The 11104-nt window shown below is 41.6% G+C and overlaps 1 protein-coding gene across 1 annotated transcript; it reads left to right on the top strand.

Annotated features, from left to right (window-relative positions):
- Nucleotides 1-2469: 2469 nt before the first annotated feature.
- On the top strand, nt 2470-9427 carry LSM6 (LSM6 homolog, U6 small nuclear RNA and mRNA degradation associated). Its single transcript, XM_075500947.1, has 4 exons — nt 2470-2572; nt 3894-4006; nt 7541-7654; nt 9182-9427. Exons 2-4 carry the CDS (start codon nt 3913-3915, stop codon nt 9214-9216), a joined length of 243 nt encoding a protein of 80 aa, XP_075357062.1. The 5' UTR covers nt 2470-2572; nt 3894-3912; the 3' UTR covers nt 9217-9427.
- The last annotated feature ends 1677 nt before the right edge of the window (nt 9428-11104 follow it).

Genomic DNA, 11104 nt, shown 5'->3' with positions numbered 1-11104 from the left:
TTCATCTAAGGCCAAATGTAAAGGCAATTGCAATTGTTCTATATCTCAAGGCCAGCACATAGCAGATGTATGAAATTTGGAGTGCTAGACATAAACTTTTATTACCAAATTATAAATAATTTCTACCACTTACAATGTTCACCTTTCAAGTTCATCTTGATTAAAACACAAGGGCAGCATCTCGCTGATTTCAATGAGTTATACAGCTGAAAAACCTCTGTCATAGTACACTATGAAAGGATAAAGCAATGCAGTATTTAAAAGAATCTACTGATAGCAAGGTATGTGACGTTTTAGATCAAAATCGTTTTTCATCTAGATGACAAACAAAAGAGAATTATTAGCCAATAACATCTTGATTTTATTTTCACTCCTGAAGCTTTGAAATCTTTGAGGAGTCCACTGAAAGTGGATTACTGAAATCCTCTGAAGACCACCTTCCTGAGGTCATTGGGGTTTTGTCACTCAGGAAATAACACATTCTTTAGGTTGCCTAATAACAGATGTGATGACATAATCTTCCTGAATGTACAAGATGGGAATTGTCTTCCCAGGTGCGAATCACGCTACACCAAAGTGCTCAGCAACATAAGCCTTCCTGCATGAAGGTTAATCTACCACTAGCAACAGCACGTGAGACTGCTTCGAGACCTATGGCAAACCAACGAAAATTATCTAAGATTTGGGTTCATGACTTGGTCTCAAACTGTGAAAGAGGGGAGCTAAGGATATAAAATTTGCCAATCTCAACGCCTGTGATTCAAAATAGATGTGTTTGTGAGGTTAATAGAGCGTGAAGCAGGAAAGTAGAAGGATTTTGTGGACTGACATCGAACAACCAAAGTATCCACACACATAGAAACTGTAACTAAGTATATGCCTAAGCTAGCTAGAAAGCAGCCTATTGAGCAGAAGGCAAAATAGCTCAGCAGGTTCTGATGGCTAGCAAAAAAAAAAAAAAATACAAGCTGTAAAGACAAACTCGTAGGAAATAAAAGAAAGAGGAAGGCTCCCAAACCATAAAATGTCCCTAGTGGGATTTGCAAAATCGTCATGAAAATTTACCAGCCCAGGCATGAAAAACCTATTTGCCCAGTCTTTATCATGGAGATCGATAACAGTGAAAACCAGAATACTCCCTTATCAAAATATTACGCACTGAAGCCAGACAGCCAAATAAAACTTTGCAAGCCTGCTCCCCAGAGTAACTATTTTATGTTCCTATTCTGCTTCAAGTCCTAGATATAATCAAGCACAGTTGGATGCTCCTGATTAACATGATGGTTGCCTGGAAACACGGGCGCAACCTGGCCCAACTTCCCTGGCCATGCCTGGGCTGGAAGTCTGGGACAGTCAGGTGAACTAGGCTGGGTTTGCAGACCTCGCCTCTTAAAGCCTTTTAGCCTAGCTTCGGGGAAAAAAATGTTACTGGATATGTGTTCAAAAAGAGAAGATGAACAGCTCCGGAAGGAAGAGAGAATACAAATCTGTGTTCTGATAGTACATTTTCTTTGTATCATGAGAATTAAGAGTTTCACCACGATACTAAATCAATAATGGAAGAATTAAAAAATCCAGTCCAGAAGCTTTCACAGCTGATTAACTCCTGTCACAGTACTAAATCCCTTAAAAAAAAAAAAAAGTATTTTCCAGACATTAGGGGATGGGTGGGGGAAAGGGGAAAAGATGGGTGAGAAGGTGAGGAGAAGCAGAAGACAAAAGTTCAGCTTCTTGTTGTGCCATGTTCTTTCCAGGTGACATTTGAAAAAAATCTCTGAGCTCACTAATTCATCTGTAAAACGAACTGAGCAACACTTTCCTATCTAGTTCTGGTAAGGACACCTACACGGACAGCTGCGAGACGCTCACTTATTTCTCCGATAAGGCCCATGTAAGACAAGATCATTTTGGAATTAATAGGATCGCATTATAGTAGAGTGTAATTATATACTGGATCATATAATTTTTCCGTACGAAATCGATGAGACATTATTTCGGGTGTAAGTGCAAGCAAGCCATACAAAATGCATCTCCGTGAAGAAACGGGGAGTTTCGCTCAGGAGGAGTCCGCGGGTCCCGCGGGCGAACCCCTCGCAGCACAGCCTGACGGACCGGGGGGAGTTACCTGCGAATCAACAGCGCTTTTAGGTCGCCACAGTGAGTGCTAAACCAGCCGGGCTCGCGGCCTTTCACAGACCGGGCGCCCCGCGCCAGCGAGCGGGGATGGAGGAACCCGCCCAAAAGCACGGACTCGGGTGGGAAACGCGCCCCGGGACCTGCCCGCGGGACCCTCGCCCTGCGGGCCCGGGCCCGCACCCGCCGGGCTGAGGGCAGAGCAGGGGCAGCGGCCGCCCCTGCCTGACCGCCCGCCCGCTGCCGGAGCCGCTGCCGGAGCCGGAGGCGGCGGGGGAGCGACCCGCCCGCAGGCCGCGCCCCGCCCCGCGCGTTCTCGCGCCCGGCGCGGTTTGTCCCTGCCGCCGCGCCGTAGCGGGGCGGTGGTGATTGGGCGCGAGCGCGGCAGGCGGTGAGCGCCGGGAAGGGGCGCAGGAGGCGGCGGCGGCGGGTGGTGAGTGTGGGGCGGGCCCGGGCCCGGGCCCCGGCCCCTGAGGGGGGGCCTGACCCGGCACTGCCGGGCCGCGGGGAGAGAACCGGGGTCAGGGAAGGGGGGTGCCGCCCGGTTCTGTGGGCGGGGGGCGCCTGTGTGTACCCCTCTGCCGCGTGCGGCAGGCGGGGGTGGCGGCCGTTCCTGGCGTCTGTTGCAGCCGTGGCTTCTGCTTTTTTCCTCTTTTCTAAGCAAGCAGCAGTAAAGCTCCACGTTGCGTCTGGGGTTTCTGTCAGGGACGTTTGTCAAAACACATTTCGCGGCGTTTTATCTGCTTTTGAACACGCAGCTTTTGCAGCGGCCCCTAAAACCGGAGCATGTTTACCTCCGGGAGGGCGGTGGGCTGCCCGGGGCGGGCAGGTGCGGTGGTTCCAAACGCGCACCTGCGGTTCCAAACGTGCTTGTTTTCCAGGAAAGCTTCGGCTATAAAGTGCTACACGACCGAGCCCTACGGTGCCAGCATCGCAGATGACATTGCATGTTGATAGGAAAACCTGTGACGATCCTTGCACGGCTGGAATAGCTTATTGCAATTTGCCACAGAAAGCGGGCAACAAAAAGTTGATACTGTACTGGGTCTCAGCATTAGCACTGTTTTCTACCAGTGACTTAAAATGCAGAACAACTGTTACTTAGGCAAAGTGACATAAAAGCAGAAGTTAAGACTGAGGGAGGGTCTCATACCAAACTGGGTGTGTGTGCCGCACCATGAATTTTTAAATCGCAGCATCTTTTCAGGTCTCCGTACAACTTAATCGTAAGCCTTCATTCTAAACTTAGTCTAACTTAACTGATTCATTTGAAGGCATCCTTTCAAGTTTATTCTTTGCTCGTATTTGTGAGCTGAGATCAAAAATCATTCTCTTGCTCTATACGCAGAATTCTGTGCTAGAACAGCATGTACTGGCTTCTCCCTCTACCCCCTAAAGATATGAACCACTTACTGTGACTTAACTCTCTAATTTTAGTAAAACCATTTTAGCAAAAGGTGTTACAGAGAAGATGAGGCCTTTGGCTCCGTTGGAAGTTTACAAGATGCACAGTGTGGCAAACAAGGATTCTTATTAATAATTTCAGAAGTTATAAAAATGCCAAAGGGCAAGTTTAATGCTATGGCTCTAGGAGCTCTGTCTCTCTACCTCCACCCTGAAGGTTTTGCTTTTATCTCCTTTGATATTTGCTCCTACTGAAAGTTTTAAGCATCAGGCGACTGCCTGTCTCCACTGAGTGTTTAAAGACCATATGTGAGCGTGTTGCTTATCCAAATGTTTTCTCTCACTTCTCTTCCCAGCTTACTAGAGAAGATCAAGATGAGTCTACGGAAGCAAACCCCTAGTGACTTTCTAAAACAAATAATTGGAAGGCCAGTTGTCGTAAAATTAAATTCTGGAGTTGATTATCGAGGTAATTTCTCCATATCTCTCTCACACTGAGTAAAGTCATTGTTTGGGGAGGCTGGAACAGATGCATTGCTTTTGAAAAGCAAAACAGTGTGATCCAGAATCTTGGAGTATGTGAATATAGATCTCAGAACAGTGACATTAAAAATCAGCTCTGGGGAAACTGATGAAAAGGAGGTTAACGGTGGATTTAGAGATTAAAATTACTTATCTAAATCATTAGTGTCCTTGGTCACAGATGGTTAGACTGGAGTCTCAGGATGATTCTGAGTTTCCTAAGTGATATTTGTAAAGATTGGCTGGAATTACAATTCCTGAAATGGCCAGGCAGTCCCCCTTTCCGTGCTCTGATAGCAGCTCTTGTTGGAACTACCCTTCTCTTCACCTTCCTGTTCTCCAATTCCTAGTATAGACCTTGGTCCAGAAAAGCTTAAAACAGTCAACTGTGCCATCAGTCATAAGCCTACTCTTACACAAGGGATGAAAGTTATTTACATTATTGGTTAAACAACTGCCTAGACATGTGTTAGATCAAGACTCACGGACATACAGGAGAAAGCAGAAAAAGCCACACTAAGCTATATGCCCAGTTCATTTTAACACAGTCCAGCAGTTTTATTCCAGAACTCTTCAGCCTATCTGTATACCTTTTTGCACTGTATGTAGGATTATAGATTTTTTTAACCAGTAAATTAAACTTCTCTGTTCAGTGAAATGTCCTGGTCCTACTCCCATTAGGATAAGACTATTGGCCTGTCCAATGTTTTTAGTAGTATCCAAACTTAATTAAAACTGTCATGTATCTCCTATTGTGCACAATTTAGACATTTTATTCTGGAATGATTTAACATTATGTTCCTGCTACAGATCACTGCTTCAGATAGGTTTAATTCAATTGGCTCAGCTTGGCACTTGTGAGAGCAAATGTGTTTATGCTGTGACAAGGAATCTTTGTATTACGGCAGTTTTAAATTGTTATTGTTCACTGACAGAGCAAGCAGTGCCTTCTTAATCCCTTCCTGTTCCTCTTTAGTGTCTCCCAGCTGACAAAATTTGCAATCTGTCATTTCTTTGAGAAACACCTTGTCTGAGCACTTCAGGTGGGGTTGGTGGCTTAAAAAATTCACTGCTTCTCATCAGTCTTTGGCCTCTGTAAATTCTTTCTTGCAGGAGAATGTAGCGATGGCTCATTAAAATCAATTAAAGCAAGTCATCATTTACCTAAAAGTGCACACAGGGCAGGGCCAAACCAGATTTGGTTTTTGGATACACTTTCTCTTTTCTTTGAGAACATTGGTACCTTCTGCTTGGTAAGATCTATTTGTAACTGCTGCAGATAAATTACTCAGCTTTCCCCTCAACGAGACTAGTTTAACATGCCTACAATCAGACCTACCAGGAATTGAACCATAGTTCCTTTGAACACCCTTATTTATTACTGGATTTTTTTCCCCCTCCCTTCCTTATTTCCCTCTGCTCTTCTTTCTTCCCACTTGATGTGATCCTGCAGTTAAAAACCCTGTATACTGTTCTCATTTGAAAAGCATGCACTGGGTTTGTTTTCTGCAGAAATTTAACCAACATTTGTAAAAGCCAAACATTAAAAAGCCAGCATCTCAGGCTTTTGTTGCAGATCTGTCTAAATTATTCCTCTAGGCTGTGTTGCTAATTTTATGTCTGTACCTCCACCCTCCGAGCCACCAGACGCACAAACGTGGCCTAATACAAGTGTTGATGTGTAACCGTAAAATGTCTTGGTGCACTGCCAAGTGCTGTGCATGTCTAAGGGAAGAAGCCCTGGGAAAGTAATAAGTGATAAATTCATATGTATGATTTTATGTGTAGAGATAGATATGTACATTAAAACATCTCTACATATAGATACAATACTAGCCAGGATGGGCAGTGACAATATTTAATGCCATTAGTGTCCTGAGAGTAAACACAGAGAAAAGGAGGAAGAGAATGAAAAAACATGAAATGCACTCTACGAACAAAAGCGTTTGAAAATACTGCATTCATGGCCTACTGAGTAGTAGCTAAGAAAATTCACACAGTCCCATTTTAATTTTGGACAAATATTTTTTTTGTTTTCTATTGTTATGGGGAGCACTTGGGATTACTGGGGTGAAAAAGAGTTCTGAGTTTGGTTTGGGTTTTTTGGGTGCATTTAGTAACACTTTGTGAGCAGCCCGTTTTCTGTTTGTGTGGAAACAGAGGAAAGAAAAACATAAAGGAAAATAATAATCCTCAAACCATTACAAGTTGGCAGGAGAACTTGAATTCCTAATTATTTAATGGAAGATACTACAGTTACACTTCTGAAAAATGAGAACGTGTCCTAGAGGAGGATTCTCAGACTGGAATCTTCTCTCCCTCCCCAAGTACAGCCAATACACTATATTTTGAGTTTTAATGCCAGGTAAATAAATTAGGTGTTTTTCAAACAGAGGAAAAAATTATTTTAGTAGTATTGTCTGTGTGTGCAAGGATGAAGTCAGGAAAACACATATGCAAGATGGAGATAAAACAACTTGTAAAAAGCTGTATTAGCTATGTGCACAATTAACAAATCAGATTGCATTCTCTGAGCAATTCTTTACCCCTGTTAATCCCCACATTCAGTTCCTTTCATGAATAGTCTGTTTGTTGATCAGGCAAGTTAAATTTGTAGATGGCCATGGTTCTGATCTTAAGGGTGGGTGTAGATGCCAAGGAGTCATTTTTGAATGAAAAAATGCCATCATGCTGCCAGCACATAGGAAGTACTGTGTGAACAAGGTACAGCCTTCAACAGGGGATATGAGAAGTGAGAACATAAATACTTGTCTAAAATCAGTGCTACTCAAATGCATGTTTTCCTGATCAAAAGAACATCTAATATTACAAATGGCAGAGATTTTTTTCTTGAGTTGCATTAAACAAACAGCATGATTTTATTTTCTATTTTTTTTATTTAAGATTTCAGTGTCATTTGAAAACCCTTTGTCTGTTGAAAATGATGTAGAATTTTGTTTATATCAAAACAGAGATTTGCAGCCAGTGTTCTCCTAGATCTGTAAGCATGAAGATAAATATGAAAAAGTGCGTGTAGTGTCCTGTATTAAAAGGGTTGTTTTTCAGCTGTCCTTGAATGAAAACTCAATTTACATAGTCTTGTCCTTAGGTTATGCAGTTACACTTAATGTCACAGGTTCTTTTCAGGTGTGTGGCTTAAAACGGAAGTGAGAAGGGATAGTCTAAACTTTCAAAGTGGAAATGCTCAATCTTTTGAAAGTCATGCCTCAATGACTTGTTTCCCCCACTCCCCCACCCCCGTTATATCAACTGGTAAAGTTGCTACTAGAGCGCCTGTGGTTTCTCACTCCCAGCTTAATTCTTTGAAGAATACTCTGATCTAGTGACTCATCTGGCCAAGCTTGGGCTTTTAGTTTGTTATGAAGATACAGTTTCTTCAGTACTATTCAAACACAATGCATTTTTGTTTAATTTAAAATAAGTTTAAGCTGATTCACTTTTAAACTGTCACTGTCTTCAGGTGTCCTGGCTTGCCTGGATGGGTATATGAATATAGCTCTGGAACAGACTGAAGAATATGTAAATGGACAATTAAAGAACAAGTACGGGGACGCATTTATCCGAGGAAATAATGGTAACTCCTCCTCCTATGTTATTGCTCATTAGATGATTGTGTTTTGTACTTCTGAATTTGAGGAGTGGCTGAGGTGTAAGCAAGCTGCCTGTAAGAATATTAGTTTTAGGCTTTCTTGAAAACCTTAACATATTTACGTTTTACAGTTTCACTTTTCAGTGTCTGTGTTTTTCTGCATTCCTGTGGCCCTTTTTACCTCTGAACTTGAAGTTCATTTAGAGAAGCATGCTTTTTTCTAGCCTTCCTTAGAGCTTATTTCCTGTCATTTGACAGATTTACTCTTTTGCACTTACTGCCTGCTTAGATGGCCTCTGCTCCATAGAAGTTTCTGTGTTTTGCTAGGCAAACTACTGCATAAATTTATGATACAATACAGATATTGATGACACTGTAATATTTTCTTGTGATGCAATTCTCCAGACCTAAATGGATGCTGTTCATTAGTACGGGAGGCTATTTTCATCTTTATGAGTAAAGATTTTACTACCAGTCAAGAAAATCACTTGAACTTTACTATTGAGCCTTTGAATATCCCAGTGCAGTAGGTGGATTTTAGTGCACTTCAAGGACAATCCCAGGCTCCTGAAATGACTCTGTGGTATCAGTTAGGCTGTAATAGCAGGACGTGCCAGGGAGAAAAATATCTAAAAATAGAAAAGACTCACAAGTCAGATTTGAAGAGACTTGTAGAGAAGGTAAATGAAGCAGAATTTGACCAAGTTACTTGAGAAGAAAATGGAGGACAGGAAGGAGGGAGCGAATAAAAAGAAACAAGAACCGAATCCCATGTTACAAAAGGAGTCAAAGAGAGTGTGGCATGAATGTGAAAGAGTGTTTTGGGAGGAGGAATAATCCTTGAATGAGGCCAAATGCTTTTTGCAAGGAATTTGGATTATTGTGCTAAGGAGTGCAGTGACATTGCAGCTGGAGAATCAATTATGGAAATAAGAATCTATTATAAAAGTTAAAACAAATGGATGCAAGGCAGGAGGCTGAAGAACAGGCTGAACAGAGAACTTAAGACATCCCAGGTTTAGGAGCACAATGCAGTTTCATGTTGTGTATGGATCCGTTCTGGGGATATCACCAGCCAAGCAGGTGGAAGTTGTCTGCTGCTTCATAGGTAATCGTTAGCTTTGCCTTAAGTGCTTGTGATTTCCAGCTTTTGTTGAAAGTTCATAGCATTAGTGTCTGACACCTGTAATTCTGCTGCTTAGAAACTCTCTCATGTTCCCCTCAGTAATGCTGCAGGGTAGCTGGCTTTATTCTCCCTCTGTTCAGCCTGCATCTGCTGGAGTGTAGTTTGGCTATAAATATAGTAAATACTGAACCACAGTAATACATAATGTGTAAATTTGATAGCATTTCTTGAAACATGGACTTAAGTTTCCTGACTTTGTTCATGCTGAATGGGATTCATTACACTGTTGTTTTACAAGCCATGGAAACAAGCTGTTTTAAATAAACAGGCTTCTGCACATTATTTACCAGGGCCCTCTTATGTGTGCCGCTTTCTCCTTTTCACAGTATTGTACATAAGCACGCAGAAGAGGAGGATGTGAAGATGCCAGAAGGAGGCTGTTTTGTACTTGTGAACCTCTTCGAAGTGATGAGCCCTATTTGATTTGTAGTTAATAATCCACAGGTGAAATACACAAGTGTTTAAATATTTTTTTAAATAAATGTAAACCAGTGTAAACTTCCTGAATGTTTCTGTTTCAAAGCATTGCTTTGTTCCACTGTACAGAAAAAAAATAAAAGAGAAGCATGTAATAGTGCTGCAAGACTAATTCAAAGCAACAGCTCATTTAGTTATGCTAACAGTTACAGAAATACTGTTTGGAAGGTAAGCAGGCGTGGAGTAATTGCAAATCACAGCCTTGTATTGATGGCAAAACAATAGTTTAACTGATGTTGGGAAGGGAAATGCTAATGTTTTGGTGACAATGACCTGTCCCTTTTGGAAAACGCAGGGTCAGCTTTAAATGCCAATCTAGTAAGAGTCATTGGGTAAAAAGTTCAGCTGTCCAAAAAATCTTGAATTGTGGATTGAATCAAGGGATGTAACAGTGACACTTCAACAGTTAGGGGTGGGGAAAGAATTGAATCAAATGGAAGAAAAGCCCTAAGGGTGAAAAGAAAGCTCTGTGCCAGCTGAGGAAGTCAGTCACAGGTGAAAAGCTCTCAGTTGGTATGCCAACACAGCTAGTAGCTGCTTCACCTCCTGCCTCTGTACACTCCACCCCACCTCAGCTTGCAGTTATCTTTTTTTCCCTGCATCTCTACCAAACACAATGGACTTCTTCAATAAAAGCAATTTTAACTAATATCTAAAGGTACTCCTGAAAACAGACTAGGAATCTAAAAGCTTTTGGAAACATGCCCTATGTATCCTCTTCAGGCAGTTCACTCTTTCTCCCGTCCACTTCCCCCCAACCTAGTACTATCTATATATTCTCTTTCTTTATGTGCTAGCCAGAAATGAGAACAAATACATAAAGCTTATAGTATGGGGTATGCATTAGGGAGGGGGACCCTCTGTGCAGGCAACAGTCAGAACTTGTTTATATTTTGCAACAAAGTTCCCAGATATCAAAGCCCAGTGAGTAAATCCAGCTCAGTTGTACACGGTTACTTACACCAATTTATAAAATATCTTTTCTCCTTTTACATGCAGTCAGCCAAGAAAAAAAAAACCCTGAACATTCAGATATTTCATAGTCTGAGTGTTACTGCACTTAACATCCAGATACTCAGAGTGTTTTCTTGTTCCTGAGGACAAAGTTGTAAGTTTGGGTAATGCACCTCATGGTGAGGTTATTTAGCCAATTTTTTTAAATTAGTTTTCTGAAGCCCTGCTTTATTCTTTGGGCAGTTCATAGTGCCTCCAGGAACAAAAATACTTCTAGTTGTGGATGGATGAACACAAGACAATTGTGTGAATGTAACATTGGCCCATTCTTTCCAAGTACCAGTAGCTCTAAAGCAAGCAGGGAATAGTAACATTTCAATTATCCAAGGGAGAGAATAGGGGTTGCAAATTTTTAAATTTTTTTTTTTTTTGAGATCAAGGAATAATTCTAAATTACTTTGTGATCAGTAGTTAACCTTTCCACATTAAACACTTCAGAAGCCACTACAGAACACAAAAATAGAGATGCTACTTTATAATATGCTTCAATAATTTATCATTTTCTGACAAGGGTTGAAAAGGGTCCAGGATATAAGTACAAATCACCCACTTTCTCTTCTGTAAGTGACTTCTTTTAAAAAAAGGAAGATGTACCTCCAAGTGGAGCATGCAGTTTCTCATTTGTTTTGTCTTGTATATGCAGCTGGCAGGTTACTGTGTGCTTTCATTCCTGGAGACCATCTGGGTTTTGTTTTTTTTATTTTAATATAGGGTTAGGGTTTTTTCCCTCTTCCTTCTCCACGTTTTCCCCCTCCTCC

This window comes from Mycteria americana, chromosome 4, assembly GCF_035582795.1.
Source record: "Mycteria americana isolate JAX WOST 10 ecotype Jacksonville Zoo and Gardens chromosome 4, USCA_MyAme_1.0, whole genome shotgun sequence".
NCBI classification, from domain to species: Eukaryota; Metazoa; Chordata; class Aves; order Ciconiiformes; family Ciconiidae; genus Mycteria; species Mycteria americana.
This window is presented reverse-complemented; position numbering and strand designations above follow the sequence as displayed.